This window comes from Etheostoma cragini, chromosome 9 (assembly GCF_013103735.1).
Source record: "Etheostoma cragini isolate CJK2018 chromosome 9, CSU_Ecrag_1.0, whole genome shotgun sequence".
Taxonomy (NCBI): Eukaryota; Metazoa; Chordata; class Actinopteri; order Perciformes; family Percidae; genus Etheostoma; species Etheostoma cragini.
In genome coordinates, this window is record NC_048415.1 from 11,250,069 (window position 1) to 11,269,714 (window position 19,646).

General features: G+C 43.6%; 1 protein-coding gene and 1 long non-coding RNA gene across 12 annotated transcripts in view; both read right to left on the minus strand.

Annotated features, from left to right (window-relative positions):
- LOC117950501 overlaps positions 1 to 19,646 on the minus strand; it is a 786,205-nt gene that overhangs the window by 477,105 nt on the left and 289,454 nt on the right. The window lies entirely within an intron of this gene.
- LOC117950485 (ephrin type-B receptor 3-like) overlaps positions 1 to 19,646 on the minus strand; it is a 60,092-nt gene that overhangs the window by 8,628 nt on the left and 31,818 nt on the right. For 2 of the 11 annotated variants that reach the window (XM_034881588.1, XM_034881579.1), the window contains exons 3-14: positions 17,416 to 18,088; positions 13,872 to 14,027; positions 12,591 to 12,926; positions 10,180 to 10,316; positions 9,360 to 9,522; positions 8,707 to 8,815; positions 7,097 to 7,149; positions 6,580 to 6,798; positions 4,349 to 4,596; positions 3,582 to 3,797; positions 2,303 to 2,488; positions 1,707 to 1,906 (exon numbers count right to left, since the gene is read on the minus strand). In XM_034881588.1, the coding sequence (XP_034737479.1) occupies positions 1,707 to 1,906; positions 2,303 to 2,488; positions 3,582 to 3,797; positions 4,349 to 4,596; positions 6,580 to 6,798; positions 7,097 to 7,149; positions 8,707 to 8,815; positions 9,360 to 9,522; positions 10,180 to 10,316; positions 12,591 to 12,926; positions 13,872 to 14,027; positions 17,416 to 18,088 (2,696 nt within the window). The remainder of the gene's footprint in view (positions 1 to 1,706; positions 1,907 to 2,302; positions 2,489 to 3,581; positions 3,798 to 4,348; positions 4,597 to 6,579; positions 6,799 to 7,096; positions 7,150 to 8,706; positions 8,816 to 9,359; positions 9,523 to 10,179; positions 10,317 to 12,590; positions 12,927 to 13,871; positions 14,028 to 17,415; positions 18,089 to 19,646) is intronic. The other 9 variants (XM_034881589.1, XM_034881587.1, XM_034881580.1 and 6 more) reach the window with 8 other exon arrangements.

Here is a 19,646-nt window from a genome sequence, read left to right on the forward strand (position 1 = left end):
CGGGGAGCTGAAGGAGGAGAATCAGATGAGGGAGCAGGCAAAGAGAAAGAGTGCCACTGTCTCCCCTCCTCTCTGCTCTGTTGATCCCTGTCATCCTTTTTGATGGCATTAGATTCATTAACAATTAAAAGAGGAATGGAGAGAGAAAGAGGGAGAAAAGAGAAAAGGCTTGGAGGGGGAGTTAATAACAGTAATACAGAGGCTCCATTGAGTGGTGAAGATGGAGTGATTTTTAATAAGGCCTGTGCTTCGGAGCTCAAGGCCTCGGGCCGTTGTTAACGCCAGACTCTGGCTTCTCTTAATGGAGTATTGTTAGTCATCCTCCTCTAAAGTTTGCTTCAAAAGGGTCCAAGCCATTGTGGCCACATGTGAGTCACAAGCAGAAACACGGCAGGAAAGAAGGGCCATATTGAAAGGTAGCTAGTGAGACAGTTACAGGGCTAAAGCCTAAATTCAAAGTGTGAATTTCTGCATTTATTTAAATAAAAACACAGATATGACTCATGGCACTAGTGCCGGAAACCTAACATCAACACAACTCCGTTGCTCATTCCACTTTACACCTTCAATGCAAAATGCATTCATGTCAAGTACACATGACACACACAACCAAAGGACTTTGATCCCAGGCAGTGTTAGCTAACCTACAGCCACCCTTCAATGCCGACCAGGACGGCGCTATCATCTCTCACTCCTCCCTTTTTTTTCTTTGTCGGCAGAAGGCCACCTCTCCACTGGCCCGTTTTAAATCTCGTTAGTGGCTAATTAAAAGGCGCTCCCATCTCTTTTTTGCATCGTCTTAATCGAGCTAATTAACCGCAAGCTTAATCTTCTAAGAACGTCACTCCGGTGGCCAACCGAGACCCTGGTTTCCCCCCTGAGCCCAAACCAGGATTGTCTGTAGCCCTCCCTCAAGACAGAAAGACCCTGATCCAGGGACAGATAGGTAGGTCATCTTCCTACCTATGGCTCCAACTCCGCCACCTTCTATCTTCCAAAATCTTTCCAAGAAACAGGTTGCGGAGAAAGGTAGTGCAGCTAAATGTAGCTGTGACATCATTGATTGAGCTCCCAGTTACAAGTTGCTGTAAGGGCTGTTTATTGAGCAATGGTAATTTGTATTAGCATAATGGCCCAGGCTGCATTTGTGAGAACTAAAGAGTTGTATTGGAAGAAGTATGCACTTTCCTGGAGTTAAGACATTGTTACAGCTGAGTCAGAGTGACTCACAAACACAATATCAATTTGGAAAAGGAATATTTTCACAGTGGAAATCATTATTGCGGTTGCTTTGGCTCAGCTGTAACTGAAATGGCTTGGCCAGTAGAACTCTCACTACTGAAAAGTCTAGTGACTTGATTCAATAGACTAATGCCCTATTACTGTTGTCCATGGCAAGAGCCCAGCAGGTCTCCTCAACATATGAAAAAAGAAAACCACAGAAATATTTTAGAAAGCAATCAGCACTAATATCCAAGATGCATTGACCAAAATTATTTTTTATTGCTTTTTATAAAGATCACTAATGCACCTAATAAAACTCAACAAGGACCTCCAGAGAAACTAAGAGAAACAGCATCCGAGTTATTCTATTTCTAAAATCACAAGCTTCACCAAGCCTACACAAGATATGACATTTGCGTTAACTGTTTTTGCGTTTACTAAATGTGACCAACATACTTTTATATAAAAATATCACAACTTACCCAGTAGACTGTGTGCTGTTGGTGACCACCTTGAGGCTGGCAGCATTGCGGATAAGCTTATCCAGCGTGGCCACAATCTGGGTAAATTTGGGTCGCAGGTTCCTCTCTTTTACCCAGCAGTCCAACATGAGCTGGTGCAGTGCTGTGGGGCAGTCCATGGGTGGAGGCAGTCGATAATCCTGCTCCACAGCATTTATCACCTGAGGAAAGGATGTCAGAGAAATCACAATCACTTCTAATCACTGAGTACGGTGTTGAAGGAGAACGGAACACAGGGAGCGAGATGGGTCGATGAAAATAGCAAGTGAGCGGCGACAGAAGAGGATGAATGAGGGAAATGATGGAAGAGTCAAAGGTAAACATTAAAAAAAGCTTTAGGAAATGCATAGCAATAAGGGCCATAGAGAGATCAGAGTGGTAGTTGTGGGCGGGTATGTAGGGAGAGAATGGCTTTTAAACAATGATGGCTGAAGTGTTTTTTTATATTTACATTTATATTTTCTAGGGCAAAAGGCTACTGTTTAATGCTGCATATTTCAACAGAAAGCCTGTGCTTATAAATTATTAAATTCAACAAAATCCTCATTTCAGCTTACATCTTGATTGCTCATGTCCCAGTATGGCCGCTCGCCATACGACATCACTTCCCACATTACGATGCCGTAGCTCCACACATCACTTGCCGAGGTGAACTTCCTGTAGGCAATCGCCTCGGGAGCCGTCCAGCGAATGGGAATTTTCCCTCCCTGTGGATATGCGAATGAGTAGGTGAGCATGAAATACTGGAGGGATGGAGCACAAACACAGAATCACACACATACAAGAGGGAAAGAGAGGGTGAGAAAAACACAGTCTAAGGGACGTGTTGATGCTCAACACATGGGTGCATGCTGTAGAACCCAAACACACACATCCACAAACGGTTAGTAACAACACAGATACAGAAAATGACACAAACACGTGAAGCCAGAGGAATATTTAATGTGCTACAAACTGTATTTTTTAACATTGATATATCACCAACATAGAATCCTTTCATAACTACCAGACAAACTGAACTGTAGGCAAGGTGATTGGTATTTCATACCAACACTGTCTTTCAAAGTTAAGAACACACTCCCTTATTTACACAACTACTTCCTGTCACTGAGTGAATTGCCATTGTAACATACTCTCGCTTCAGATGAGCCCTTTTCCTGTTTTGATCAGTCAACAGACCAACACAAACTACACTTCTGTATACAGGCCAAAGGATGCTGCCTATCTTTGTTCTAGAGCTCTCGCTCTTTTATTACAATTATGCTCAATCTCAAAGGACCCTATCCTATGTGCCTTGACCTGCTTTGCCAATTTTTCTTATTTGTGAGATGTTAAAATCAGAGTGAGAGTTGAGCTTACATATAATACATTCCAGTAATTTTTCGGCTAAGGATCTTACAAAATGTCTTGCAATCTGCTATAGCTTTAGTAGAATTACACAGCAACATGTCCAGATAAAACAGATTATATAGCCACCATAACAATTCTGCCCTTTTGAGGTACTTTTGTGACTAAAACATTAATTTAGCTGCAATATTACATTTTGTAATCCATTGTTTATTCTAACCCTAACTGTTATCTTTACAACCTGAACCTGCCACCACAGTGAAAAAGAAAGTCTGCGTCTACCCATGATGGTCAGGTGGGAACAGACTCTATTTGAATGCACTCATACTTGGCAATGATATGGATTCGTTTGTAAAGAGGACCAGAATTAGTATAATGGTGAAGTATTGATGTTACAATCTTACAGTACGTGTAGCACCTTTAAACATTGCTTTCAAACATGAATATACACACACAGACAAACACATACAAACTTCTACTCTGACTCACCAGGGAACTGGTGTAGGTGGGGTCTGTAGGGTCATCCTCGAGGAAACGAGATAGGCCGAAATCAGACACCTTACACACCAGATTACTGTTGACCAAGATGTTACGAGCAGCCAGGTCTCTGTGCACGTAGTTCATGTCTGACAGGTACTTCATGCCTGCTGCGATGCCACGCAGCATGCCAACCAGCTGGATCACTGTGAACTGCCCGTCATTGAGCTGGCAAAGGAAGAGAGAGAATGACAAGGATAGATTGGATTGTAGATCAAGGTTGCGTGTTTAAAGGGAAATCTCCTTTTTACCTTTATTTGTCCTACCTGCCTTTCTTTTTCCAATGTCTCTTACAGATTGTTCTTTGCATATATCCTCTTGCCTACAATTTTCGTCTCCTTTCACTTCAGACTGTAACTGTTTTCTACCCCCTTCTACCTATCCATCCTATATTCCTCCCTTCCCCTTTCCCTGGCAGACAATGTATGATGTGACTTTGAAGCAGTGATTCATTGCAGACTGAGCTCTTTGTAAATGTCACCAATCACCCGAATGCAGCATTTGTCAGATAACCATTGTGGGCTCTGCAGCAGAGCTTAAGAAGACCCTTTATGGCTTAGAAGAAAGTGAGATAACTAAAAGCAAGCTCAAGCAGATTTGTGTGGGCTTAGTGTTGCATTATTGATAAAATCACAGATATATGTTTTATAGGGAGAAGCTATTATTAGATCTATTTTTGTGTGTAATGTGTTTCTGTCTGCCATTTTTCTTCTTCTCACCCTTAGGAAAGAGTCCAGGGCTCCATTCTCCATGAACTCTGTCACAATCATCACTGGCCGACTCTTGGTGACCACACCTTCCAGACGGATAATGTTGGGGTGGTCGAACTGGCCCATGATAGAAGCCTCAGACAGGAAGTCTCGCCTCTGGCGGTCAGTGTAGCCCACCTTGAGAGTCTTGATGGCTACGATGATCTCCCGGCGCCCTGGTAGTTTGAGGCGACCGCGACACACCTCCCCGAACTCTCCTGCGAGAGCCCACGTGAGCCAGTCAGAAAATCGGAGAAAGATGAATAGAAGGAGTGAGAGACAAAGAGGGAGGGAGGGTAGAGAGGAATCAGGGAAGAGTGGAGGAGAGTGGGGGAAAAGAGGGGAGAGGGGACAGTTAACTGGTTAGAACCAAGGAGCCAGGAGGGTAGCAGGGGGGACAAGGGGAACTGCAAGAGAAGCCAGGACTCTAGGCCAGTGTCAAGGGATGGTGGTGATGGGGGAGCATACAATGACTGTGTGCTGTTAAGCTACGGATTAAAAGAAACAGCATGGTGAGTGTGAGGCATGATGGCGAAATGTGACAAGATGTAGAGTTGAAAAATGCATGATGTAATATAAAACAAATGGGCAAAGCAGGGTGACAGTGTTTGAGAGGCTGAGGGGGACAGAGGAGGAATGGGGCAAGGAATGGGGCAAGGATTGGGGTGGGTGGGGTGCTAAACTTCATGGTGGCTGTAGAAGCGAGGGCAGGAGGAGGAGCTAGGTGGAGACAGAAGCTTGGGGGTTCTTAAGGTGGTGGATGCTTTCCGATTAGAGTCTACACCAAATGTGTGCAAGAGTGCAAGAGAAACAAGGTAAATGCAGCGATGTGGGGGAAGTCAGGGGAGAGAGGGTCAGGGATGGAGGAACGGAGGGATGGATTGAGGAAGGGGGAGGGGAGAGTAGGGGGACAGGGAAGACAGGGTTTGAGGGTTTGTCACTTTTAAGGCGAATGCTGGGAAGCGACGGGTTTCAAGTAGTAGCCTCAGAAGTAGAAGAGCTGTCGTAGCAGTAGCAGTAGCAGTAGTAATGGTAGTAGCAGAAGCAGCAGTAAGGACTCCCATCTCTGACATCACGTCCTCCATTTTGGTTCAGATACAATGCTAAGAAAAACTCAACCTCAATCGGCACAGTCCTGCAGCTTTTGAGCAGAGATATTACTATCAAATATAATAAAATACATAAAATATTTTACTGTCTACAACATAAAGTGTTAGAGAGGGGTTCTAAAAGGTGAGGGGACAACCACATAATGCCAGGACAAGGGGTTAAATATAGTGATCTAGTTGAAGCATCCTTTTGTAAAGATATTTTTTAGCAACTTTAAAAGAGGGCAGGGTGAGGGACGGCCAATCCTGGAGAAGAAATATTTTAGTATCGTATGCCCCATGCAGACGGAATAAATATTTCAGGGGTGTGTGGGAGATAAATATTAGCCGTGCACCTTGGTAACAGGAATTGCTTTGTACAACCCCAGGCATCCTCAGGCTACTATATATAAAAAAAATGTAATGTAAGGTGGACATTACGTATTTGATAAGCCGGTAGGGTCACATCAGCTTCCAATAACAACTATACAGTGTGTCAGTAACCAAGTAACGGGTTTGTGTAAAGCTCTTTCATTACACCTCTCAGAAATCAAGAGCCTGTGACTTCTGAAACTAAAAAATGGGAAACTGGTAAATTCATGTGCAAATACTCAAGAGTTAAATTTAAACATGGGGGCCAATAAGTGTGCCAAAAAAGAATAGGGATGTAATTAACACTGGAAGAGATATGAGATTTACATGCGCTCGGACAGGATTAACTCCCCTAGAGAAATAAATCCTGTCTGGGGCTATAGTCTTGCATCGTGCAAAATCTGCTTCACTTAGAATCACTAACATTTTTTAATCGTTTTGAAAAGAAATTTAAAAAAGCATTTCTTTGATTCCAGGATTGGGCTCCATTTTACAAGGGTGAAATGATAATCCACCACACATAAAGGTATTACAGCTAACCTAAATGCACATGGCATGGTGAACAACATAAGGGTGCAAGGACTGTGAGTGACGCTAACTTTAAGAGGGCATATTGTAGCTTTTAATACTTTAAAACAGTGCTGGAGACATCTGTAATACAGGAAAGGGGTTCCTAAGAGATGGCGAGTGTGGGAGGGGAGGAGGCAAGGAGAGGGTTAGCGATGAATTGAGTGAAAGTACCGCTTGGTGTGAAGTCCTCTAACGGTATGGCCTGGAGGTGACTAGCAGTCTTCCCCCTGTAGCTCAGGAGCTTTGGTGGGTTACCTGCGCCAATGACCTCCTCGATCTTCACGCAGGAGACGTCGATCTCCTTGGCAAACTCGCGCACGGCCTCGTTGGGGTCCTCATAGGTGAAGGGGTCAATGTAGACTTTCATTCCCGGCGTTACTATAGGGGATTCAGTGGCAAGAACAGGAAAGTGAATCTATGGCGTCAAACTAAATTTCAACACTATGTAAAGTTCTACGAACATATTTTTTTATCATCCAAGTATAGATCAAAGAAAGATCCTTTATAATACTTTCATGCTGCACTAGATGATCAAGCCAATTTATGTTATTTTACCAATTCTTTAGTGGTTGGGGATGGACAGTCATTGCTAAGCAATAATGACTGAACAGAAGTATAGGAACAATGCCGTTGAAATGTAGAATGTGAATAATGCAAAAAGGAGGGGCTTCTCAGCAAAGAGACTTACTGTACTGCTGCAGTTTTTCTGTGTATTCCGACTCAGAGCCAGTTCTCTGCTTTCTGTTGAGAAACATCAAAACACAAACTGAGTCACATGCACTCAACACAGCAGGGTGCAAATAACAAAAAGGAACAAAGGCGGGAGGAGAAAACAGATCCTTAATAATGTCTGCGGAGATGTAGCCACGCTACGTTGTGGTTTGGGGAAAATTCTTTGCCTTTTTGCATTGTAAGCAGGGGATCTAATGCAGATAACGATTGGATCAATGCCTTGTGGTAAAAGGATTCAGACTTGGGGACTGTAACATGACTTGTAACAAAAAGATATCCTACCATTGTCTGAAGCAGCAAGTGAAAGCCATGCACTCTCGGTACCCCCAAAATGAGCAGCCGAGACAAAAGCAAATTCATACAGCAAGCTCAGCTGTCTCGTCTTGCTCGCCCTACAGACATCACATTGTTCATTTCAATTTAATCTGCCTCTTATTTTGTCTTCATGGACTCTCTCTCTCTTGCTGTCTTTCTCTCTTTCCATTTTCACTATTTCTCTTCTCTCTTTTTCTCTTTTACCCATAGAACCATCATCTTCCTGCACATGTCCCTTCTGCACCGTAGGGTGGGGGGTGGGCACAACAAGGATGACAGAGCGAGGGGGCTGGGTTGTTGAAATTACATGTTAATGTGCTTCCTTTGTTGTCTAACCAGTAACCAGGGCAATAATACCCTATGCTGATTTGCATCTTATTTCAAATTCTAATTTGGTTCCGGAATATGCCAAAGCGCTGTGTTTTGTATTATTACTATTTTGTCCTTCGGTGACAGTCGGAGCAGCGGCTAAGCCAAGACCCTGAGAGAGACACAATGTAGTGATGTGAAAATAGAAGAGAGCGAAGATGCAAGAGGGAAAGGTGGGGGAGCAAGGGCGATTGTTATTCAGTCTAGCGTGACCGATGCCCACGCTTGTCAGCCAATGCCTGAACTGGCTTGTGGAGTGAACCCAATGGTGGGTGCCAACCATCCACACATACATACACACATGCACTGCATTGGCTGCTTGACAAATGATTCGTACAAGGATAAACGAGTGTGGTTAGAACCTCAGCTGATGCATTGTCAGACTTTTTAAAAGGTACGAGCAGCTGCGTGCATCTTCCCAGTCAATTGGACCCAGCAGACAGGAGTGCATCTGTGTTCTTTGTGGTCGGGCAGACGAGCAGTTGATTCTGAGTGTCAGGCCATGAGGACAGGCCTATCAGGCCCAACAGCTGCTCCGCCTTGCTGTGTCCAGTGAGCAAAGTAGCATTTTGGCCAAAGCTGTTTACTATTCACAGATTCAGAAGGCTAATCTGGCATTCAGTGGCCTCGCAGGTGGCACAGCAATCCACTGAGACTGTTCTGGGGTGGTGTGGAGGACATGCAGACAAAGTTGACATTTGAAGCAATCTCAGTTTTTTTTTAACTTGAAGGAAAAATATTTTCCACAAATGTTTCTATAAAACCTTGCTGTTTGAACATATTCTGTCATAAATAAGTCAGTGTAGACGTGCTTGGCCACAAATGCTAATCGTTCTCGTGTTCTGACTTTTTGTGAGGCTGGTAGAGGAGTTATATTCTCACCTGAGGCAGACGATAGCAATGACCACAAGTGCAATGATGAAGACCAAGGTGGCGGTGGCTGATCCCACGATGAGTGGCAGTTGCTCCTGCCATGACTTTGGAGGGTCGGCTTTAGGGGTCAAAGAAAGAAAGTGGTTACTCAGGGAAGGAAAACTATACACCCACACTCGCTACAGTCATTTATATAGCTAAAGACTGTGCCACTCTGTGCTCTGCCGTAGTTCTTACAAATAGGCTTGTATGCTTCCCACGACCACTTCAGAATTGTATGCTTACGTAGGTAACCATGCCCTTGTGTTCCTAATGCTGTGTTTAGCAGAATGGAGAGCCAGCTAGGATCAAAAAATGCATTAATGAAGACTGTAAGACAGACTATTCAGTTATTTTCTTTGTCTGCTAAGTAAGTGGGGGATTGAGGCTGATACCTTGACGATTGCTAGGAAATAGTAGATTTTCACCAAATCATAAGTAATTTTCTCTACAAGGATTTCCGGATTTCCGCATGAAAAATAGGCACAGTAGCTTCTAGCTCTATAAGTTTTTGAACCTCCATCATGTTCATAAGCATACGCACAGACCTATTATAGAAGTATTGCTGTTACAAATAATCCAACATATCTCTGGGTAATAAAGTAGGTATGGGAGTAACATACTTTGCAGGTTGGTGCTGAAGTCGGCTGGGCTGCTGTAACGACCATAACCGGCCACTGTTCGGGCACGGACCTGTATCACATAAGGAGTACCAGCCTTGAGACCTTCAATGCGGGCGTTGCTCCGTTGGGCAGTCATGGTATGGGCGATGGCCTCACCCTGATCCTGCAGAGACGAAGACAGTCAGTGATGAAAACACAAAATACCAAATACGTAGCAGCCCCCTGTATTGTCCCCCTCATCATCATCCCCTCTCTGATGCACTACCCTCGTTTACACGCCAACCTAACCATGCAAGTCGGGGGAAAAATAATATGAGGACGAGACTGAAAGAGAGAGAAATGGAGAGAGACATTTTGTAGCAAGGGTGTGATAGTTCAATGGGAGGAGGACATGACAACAAACAGAGCAGATATACGCTGAGTGCCTTTGTTCTCTCCCTGAGGCAGACCGAGTCACCACTCTCTGGGCTCCTGGAAAATACAGAAACTTTCTAATGCATGGATTGAGAGGGGACGGAGGATAAGAGGGAGGGCAAGAGGGAGAAATGGAATTAGGGGTACAGAAAAGGGCAGAGCATAATAGAAAAATGGGAAAGGATTGGGAGGAGAGAAGGAGAGAAAAAGGAGGGATAGAAGGATGGGAAGAGGGGAATAAGTATGGGAGGATCATCACACAAGCTAAGATTGGAAATGGTGACTTGCTTCACTGCAACCATGTGTTTATCAGCAGAGGCATTGTTTTCCACATTTACAGAAACACAGATGGAACAGAGACCATGCAAGTCAATGAAATTGGATTGAATTAGAAGCGTTGATTTACATTGCTGCTTACCTTCTCATGGTACTTAATCTCATAATCCAGAATGATTCCGTTGGGTTTCTCTGGAGGCAGCCAGGACAGGCTCATGGTGCTCGCTGTGGCCGCCATCAGGTGAACTGTGGGAACTGCAGACGGCGCTACACAGGGCAAAACAAATGAAAAACTGCTTTATTTATCGTTTTCAATGTTATGTCTTTTCAAGTTCTGTGCCCTTTGTGTGTTCACAGGAGGCCAAATCCAAAGTTATAGACTTTGGGCTTTGTGATAAGTGTTGACCAATAATTAGTATGCAGAACCATTCCTCGCTAATGTTCAAATTCTCCCTCCCAGAGGACTCTGGACGGGATGTCTAATGCTCCTGTGACAAGAGAATCAAACTGCAAAACTGATGGATAAGTCTCTGGTACATGAGGTTCCCTCTACCACACACCAACTGTGGGCAAGCTTAAGGGCAACCACACATACAGATGAAGACTTTTTACTTTTAAGTCCGTGCTGAACTACTGCATCACTTTTGCTCCAAATTCTTAAAGAAGTTTGCATTTTGCAAGATAAACAAATCCTATGCATTAGGCCTATGTACTTTGCATACATTGTATTGCATGCAATTGCCACACTTCATAGACATCATTTTTTTAATGTGCACAAAAATAGATTTGCATACATTGGCCTGTGGACACACACACACCCACATGCACAGAGAAGCATAAAACACACTGGCACTCCACCCACCTGAGCTTTTCATGCTTCTTTCACATGGGCCTATTAATGGCTAAGTTCTGTCTGCCTCCCTGTCTCTGGTCCTCTTTTCTAAGGTCAGGCTTGTTCTTTATCTCTGACTCACTCTCTTCTCTTAGTCTACTCCATTGCTTTGGTTTTATAACTTATACTGTCAATCTCCAGTCGTGCCTTCTCTTCAAAAATGAAGTTCCTTAGTTTTTCCTACACACAACTACATTCTTTCATTTCCCCTATCCTCTCCAGTGCAGAACTCCAACTCTGCTCTCAGTCTCTCTCCCTTCCTTTTTTATCCCTAGCCTTTAGTTCTTTAATCCTCCCCCTTGCATTTCCCTTCTCCCTCTGCTGCCTGTGTATATGGCCAGAGATCCTTCTGTTTCTCTCACTCAGTCTCTTCGCTCCCTAAACCTTCCATTCCCCCCCCACCCAGGCCCACCACGTCTCTCTCTCTTTCACCCCCAGAAGACAATGCTTCCTAGGCAGATCCCCTAGCCAGGGGATTAGGGGCCCTCCTCCGGTAGAAGACGTTGAAGTAACCATGGAGGTGGCCCCTGGGGCTTATCACCACCCTAGTATTTATTTTGGTTCTTAAAAGGTGAATGCACATGCAGGGATGGTCTTTGGACTACACTAGGGGATAATCTGATCACAGTTGATGCTCTCTTGCCCCCTCCTTTCCCTTGGCTTCTTTTTTTGCACTCAACTGACCCCAAGCACCCAAGGATAGACAGTGGTCCCAGTGCCCATCCCCTTGTAAAACAATGAGGGGGCCTATAGGGTCTTTGGGTCCTAGACCCACAAACAGAAGGCATTCCTAAAGCATCTTTTAGGAGCAGGAACACAAGGTTATAGGTGAGAAGGACAAGGCCATTGAGAAGCAAGGGCTAATCCTTGGTTTTTAAGTATGCAGATACAGCAAATTTAACATAGCGACTAAACACATCCAAGGCCCAAATGAGCAGCCCTTGGAAAACCTCAACTAAGAAACCAACCCACAATAACTAGCATGTGAAGTAAGTTTAACAGTGCTGAGGGTCATTTAAGGTAAACTGAATGCACCAAAATTTCCAAATTGCAAAGATCTACTTGCCTTAGCAAGCCAAAAACCTGTCTTACTATGGTAATGCAAAATTATTGACCCTGACATTAACACCGTATATCTCAGTGTTATGAGGAACACATGCAATAGCTTATCATTACTATCCTAAATTATTCTGTATATAACGTTATATCAGCTGGGTTTCAGTCTTCCCTAAACAAAAGAATGTATCTCAGCACTGATTGCTACACTGGTCTAGTTGTTGCTGTGGGCTGTAGGAGTGGTGGGTTGGAAGCAGTGGGCAGCTAGAATACTGAGGGTTCAACACTTTGAAAACACACTGCCTCGCTATTGCTATTTGCAGCGGTGTTAGTACAGAGCATGCTGTGGGTGTGTGAAAAAGGTCCCTTTTCTAAGCTCATTCAGAAGAATGTCTTCCTTCTCAATCCCTGTTCAAAGGGAAAATATGTAACACACTCCTACATACATACAAGAAATTGATCTTCACTTCTTAAGCGGAGAACATATTCTCTGACACTCGTTTGTGTCTTTTTCCAGACTTAAAAAGTTGGCAGTACCTACAAGTTCAATATGGATCTTTGACAGGTAGCCATGAGGCTGCAGTTGCACCTACCAGCCTGATTTGTGGTGATGTTCACGGCAGAGAACTGAGGTGTGTAGGGGCTCTTGTTAGAAACACCGTTGACTGCCTGGATTTCAAAGCTGTACTGTGTGTGGGCTTGTAGGTTACGGACGGCCACGCGGCGCTGGGTCAGGCCCAAGTGGCGTGGCGAGATATCGACGTTGTCGTCACACCGTGAGCACATTCCTCGCTCTGGCAGGCACTTCTTACAAATGACGTTGTAGAAGATGTCTTCACGGCCACCCAAGTCACGAGGGTCGCTCCATTCCAGCACGAGCGACGTTTCGTTCACACTGGAGATGACACTGCGTGGTGCAGAAGGAATAGCTGCAAAAGGGAAGCACAGCGTAGATGAGATGAGGAAAATACATTTGGAACGAGAATTTAATCTCCATGCAGAATAGGTGTAAAGAAATTTGTTTCAGTGACAGTAAAGAGACATACTGACAATAGACAGCAATTCATATTGTAAAACACAGTTTAAATGTCATTATACACACATGCATTCATTATTCCATAGCTGCTATCAACACAATTCATAACCCAAGAATGTTCCTTGTGCTGTGGTACATTTTCCATGCAATGACTCAAACATTTCTTTTCTTTCACATCACAACAGTCTGTTCCAAGAGTTCTTAAAAAAAAAAAGAGGACAGGAGTTCAAATTTGAATTGCATGTTCATTTCCACTGTGTGTCTGTGTGTGAAATTCTGTTAGGGACGGGCGATACAAACTATTGCCAGAGCCTTGGCAATTCTTATCCAATTACCAGAGCCTTATCTTTCACTGCACTGTGGGAGAACCAACCCCCCTCCACCCCAGCAGAAGAAAAAAAGGATCTTCTCTCTTCACCAGTGACTGAATTAGCTCCTAAGTGTGCGTGTTTGCTCCTAATGAAGGCACAGCAACAAGAAAAATCCCTCCACTGTCTGTCTTTAAAGGGATGGCAGCATCAAGAACAGACTGTACTGTGAGTCAGACGGGCGAGGGGTTGCATGATAACGTTTCGGATAACGTTGAGAAAGCAAGCAGACTTGTTTGACTTCCATTTGTTGTGGTGGGAACGTACTCCTGGGGGGGTTTATCAGCCATTGAGAGAACAATACAAAGGAAGTTTGGGAGAACATTCACCACACATTTCATACGTTTGTTTTATGGCTATCAATACATTTGATTATTGTTTCAATATGAGCATTTTTGTCTGTTTTTTTTAGAAAGGAATGCAATTGTCTCATTTCAATTATTAGTCAATCGAAAGCAGTCTTTACTTACTGGTACAGGGGGAATCGGGAGAATCTGTGTCTGAGCGGTAGTAACCATTTCGACAGGAGCAAACGCTGGATGCTCCTGAGCTGGTGCGGCTGTTAGCCGGACATGGCAAGCAGAAGCTGTCTCCCTGTTTGGACTTGAAGGTGCCAGGGCTGCAAGCTGATGGCAAAAGAAAATAGAGAAAGATAAGTATTATAAGTAATAGTGTGGATTGTTTTTGCTACACTTGTATATTACTATTTTTCATTAAATATGTTTCTGTGGGTCACATTTTTCAAAAGGCAGTAGCCCACTCTCATTTTGGAATGAAAATACTATATTTTATTGGTAACACCATTCCAGCTCACTAAAAACAGCTTTTTTTATGTGTTTAGCATGTGTTTGTTTATGTAAATGTGTGCACAACATTTGTTTTCATGTCCACATGTAGCCATTTCCCCATATGGAGTGTGAAACTGTAGCGGGGAAGGAGAGTGGGATTTAGGCAGCATGTAGCTGTTTAAATAAACCCATTCTCACACAATGAGACTGTCAACCCAAATTACATACAAACTTCAGAGCCAACATGTTGGCATGGTGCTTTTATCTGAATTCAGTATTTTATCAGATGCATATAAATAGAACACAGAAAATCAGAGAGACACACATGCTGATGTGTACACAAACATGGGTCCGTGCAAAACTGCTAAGATACACACGCACACACAGGCTCATGCTCACTCTTACGCACACTCACGTGCACGCTTACTCACACACACACACACACACACACACACACACACACACACACACAATCCAGGCCAGAAGTCACTTTAATGAACTCAGCATTTTGAAGATTTTGTTTGCGTTCTTTTATCCTTGACACAACTTAACACAATTTCACCTGAACTGGTTCTCTATTGGGAAAGCCTAGTTAATCAGATGAAAACTGTTGCAAGTCTTTGTAAATGCCCTATTTCCATTCATAGCCACTGTTTGGAAGTTTATAACTCAGGTGATAAGTTGCAGACATGCAGGGAAAGACTAACAGCGGCACTGTGATCCAGAACGCTTTGGCAGACTCCATATCTTTGATAAACTATCTCGTTAAAAGATGAATGAGTTTGCCGCGGTGCTTAATAAAAAAAGACAAGAGCAGGTAAGACAGGCAAAGTTTACAGGGGCCAGTTGATTAGCTGACCCACTAGTGCGTTAGCTCGTCAACATCAAGGACACACTGCTATGTTTGTCCCTCTGAATGATAATCATCACTGTAGCTCCTGGATTTGTTTTTCGCTCCCTGTTGAAAACAACCAAGGTTGGAGTTAAAATCTACAGCAGACCACTTCCTGCTCCTGCTGTTTCCATGTTTGTTTTTTTGAAAGTTCAATATTAGCACAAACCCAACGGTTGACTACACCGTGTACATTAGCACTGAGTGTATTTGTTCTTCCACCATTAATCAGAGTCATCCACACCACTGGCTAACAGGAAGTACTGCTTGATAAAAAGATAAGCTCTGAGCTCAAATTTTACTTCTTCAAAATGGTATCATGACCCGAACAAGTTCATTTATTTCAAATAAAATAAACAACAAGCAATTTCTTAAGTGCCAGGGGATGAGAATGTTAGTTTTTGAACATGTTGGCATAATGAAGGATGTTGATGGAGCATTCCCATTAAATGAAGCTTCTCCTTTTTTCAGGGAAGTGCTGATCAATCACTTCCAGTGTGTAAAGGGGTCATCATCTTCCTTTCATCGATTTCCCCCTTAAAGGAACTGCTAAAGAATGAGGAAGAAAGAGAGACAAGGGGCTAAAGAAAAAGGGAGGGAGAGGTGGAAGAGGTGGAGGCATAGAAAATGCTAATCCTGCAGGCGCTTTTTTTCTCCCCTTTCCCCACTCCCCTGTGTCTTATCCTAAGCTCTATGTTCATGCAGAACATAGAGCTTAAGGAACTGATTAGAATGTATGCTGAAATTGGAAAGTGTGGAGCATGAAGAAAAAAGTAAAGAATATTGGGGGTCGAAAAATGTGCAGCAAATGAGTGGAAAGGCAAAAAAAAGGCTCATCGATTAATATTAATGCAGACACCCTTACTGTAACTCTGGTGGCGTATTAATGAGAGCAACGGCCTTCAGAGGACAGAAAAGGCTAGAACGAAGAATGGGGGAGCGACGGCCGCCGAGCTAGAGGAGATGCTGCATGTTGTAACGAGGACAGAAAGGCAGAGAAAGGAAGAGTCACAGTGAAAAAAATGATGAGTAATGAATATGGAAAGTGGACCTGAGGAGAGGTGAAGTGAGAAGAGAAGAAGAGAGGGAGATTTATCCCCTGTGGTTTCCAGTGAAGCTTGATTAGAGTACGTTTTATCAGGACCCAGTAGCCAGGGCTTTAACCTTGGGCTGCCAGGAGCAAACAAATTAGTTTTTAACCACACACACCATGCTTTAGATTTACTATGTTCTCTCTCACACATACACACTCCTTTGAAAGGTGAGCACACATATTTAGGGTCTGCCAGAAGCTGGCAGGCCACCCTCTCTCTGGCTGAACAACGATCCGGGTACTTAACTTATAGGTCTTCTCAGCTTTATCTCTCTCTGGTATACGGAGAAGAATGAGCCCTCTGAACCCAGGCCAACACAACCACACACAAACTATACATGCACAGACACCTCGCATTCAACCTCGCTGATCAATAACCCTTCCACCCCCTTTCTGCTGTCTCCATTTGTCCTCCGCACTCTACGCCTAATTTTACGCCCCCGTACTCCTCACTACGCACACATTCCACTCAACCCTCCCTGTCCTCCATGCTGTCACCTGCACTCCATTCCAGTCAAGACCTTGCTGTTTGAATTTACCTTTCTCTCAACCTCTGTGAACCTGTCATGTTTTCCATCAGACCCGAACCCATCATAGAGCCTCTCAGAAACAGACAGCCTCCCCTGCATTTCCATTTATTTAGCAACCAGCTGCCAGCCAAAACTGAGGTCAACCGCATGCTGACAGTGTCATCTAGTGTGAATTATTTTACCTTGTCATCATTGGATTAATGTGTCAAAGAATACAAGGCAAATAAATGGCTCATAATAAGGGGGCAGCTGGACAATCTAGTGATAGAGGCTGTCACCTGTAGCCAAAACAATATCGGTTCAATCTCTCCAACAATCATTGTGTGTGTACAACAGCCATTTGCCAGATGAAGCGTCCTTGAGCAAGACTTTGACCCCTTACTACTCACTCATTGTAATTCACCCTGCATTGAACCATCAGATACTCTACACCTAAAATGCAAATGTAACTTTTCTCAGCAGTAATAATGTGATACATTATTGATCGCCATAGGGAAATACCCCCAACCCCATCACCATCTTCTAGAAGGGTAAGACTGCGGAATAAGTTACAAAATAGATTCATTGACTTGCCTTGGTTTAGTTCAGCAGATAACATAGAGCTTGAACCTGTTGAAGAATGTCTTGCCAGACTCTAGATTATTCCACCATGACAAGCACAGAGTAATACAATTCTGGACTGGCCATAATATCTGTTGTGAAAACACTCACCTTGACATTGAGTTTCTTTCATGGCTGGTTCAAAGCCAGATGAGCAGGTGCAGGCTCCTACGGGAACCATCCACTCGCCGTCTCCGTTGCAATAAAGCTTCAATGGCACAGACACCTCCACGCCGTTGGGGACACAAGTTCCTGGTGCAATGACTAAAGAGGTTGCCTCAGCCCCAGTTGCTGTCTCTGGGAAAACGGCAAAGTTGGCGATGGTGGTGGAGCACTTCTTGTAAAAGACCCTCACTGAGATGAGCGACATGCAAGCACCAAGGTCCTGAAAGGCCAAGTAAAACCCGGCTTTGGACAATGGTCCAAAACTTCGGACTTTTGTGTTTACCCGTCCAGACTCAAGCATGGAAAAGCTCTCATCTGGAGCAATAGTGTCAACCTTCACATAAGGGTTCTCCATCCAGAAAGGGCTGGTGGCTGTGGCTGAGTCTGAGTCAGACTCATAGTAGAAGAGGTTGAAGGTCTCTTTGCAGGAACCTGGGATGTTGGGAATGCTGTTGCAGTCGCGCACTGTGAATTTCATCTCCACATATACACGCAGCACATCCTTTCGGGGGATGAAGTCACTGCGTAGCCAGTTATTCTGGTTGACTTCACGCACATTGCAGACTTGATATGTCCGGATGGGGTTCATGGCATCATCGTAGCCACTCACCTCTTCCCACTGAAAAGTGAGTGGAAAGAAATGAACAGGTCAGAGGGTGTAAATGCATATTCTTATCATTGACAAATACTCATGCAGTTCCACAAGTACTAAGACATTGTTTCTGTCTAAATTCTGGGATGTGCATTCACCCATCTCTGTACACCTTGCATTAAAACTTGAAGAGCTACATTCAGTCATATTGCACAATAAAGAAAGAATAAAAGAAGCAGGGCAGAGGCTTGGACTTATAGAGAAAGAAGCAAAGGGTAATCTCTTTTTTTGTGGATTTTGTTTTTTTTTCAATTACAGTCCTTTGCTTTTGTCATGCTACATTTTTTATCTCTGGTTGGTGTAGTGTAAAAAGCCAGTGACTAGGACTACAAATTCATCTCAATTACGGCAACCTGTCACCTTCTTACCCCAGAGCCACCGCAGCATGTTTACCTCATATCTGTTTCGAAATAGAGGCCACATTGCTTTATAACTAATTACGTTTCAATTACAGAGCAATGATTGTAACGTCCTCTAATGAAGATGCCGGTTAACCTTTGTGAGTTTTTGGTTCTTACACTCCTCTACATCTTTCAATGGTACTACAGTACCCATGGGGTAAATTACTCAGGATAAAATGGGATTACATTTTCTAAACTTTGATTACCAGCTTCATTAAATAAGCACAAGCAAACTCAACTGTAAAAGCTGTTAGACACTGTAATCTAATGCGTTTTTCAATCTTGAATGAGGACACCACGATTAAATAATTTTACTTCAAATAGCGATTCCTGCGTGTATAATATATCTTGAGTGAGTGTATGTGCATGCACATACACTGTGTGTGCTGAGGGATCTGCTCCCCTTTCCTATCAGAAAAACATAGAGCATTTTGTTCTTTAGCTCAACCAAGGCCTGGCAAGTTTATTTGCATAGCACCTTTCAAACACGTGTTTTGCATGGCAATGCGTTAAAGCCTTTAAAAAGCAATGAGGAGGAAGATTAAATTGAACTAAATAAAACTAGACAAAGGAATAAAAGCTTGAGTGCAGCTTCAGCTAAAAGTCTTTACTACTTTACTTGGTTATTGGACTTGCTACCTGTATCCATCATGAGATTGAACCTGTGACCTTCTGATTACATGATGATCTTTCACATCACTCAGCCGCCCTGCCACCCTAAAACACTAGAATACTTAAGTATTTTGCTAAGACAAAATAACAAATTAAACATGGTTGCACTCTTGGGACCAAAGTTCGGCTTGGAAAATTTGACTGTCTTGAAACTCTGGCATTAAGGCACCAGAGTGCCTTAAGGCACTGTTGTTTCTATCTGAGCTCTTGGGTACCTTAATTGAGGCTGTGATATGGATGTGGTGGAGACAAGGCTATTCATCCAAGACCCTGGAGGCCATGGCATTAAAACGATGGCCCGGCGAGAGCGCAAGAGGAAGCGACCAGAGGGAATCGATAATCACCGACCAGGTCAATGGGATGGCTAAAAGCATGAAGTGTCAATGGGTATTTAGTTCAGTGTAATAAATCACCCACTGCAAAAGAGCAATACAGCCAACTGTTTGTGGGTG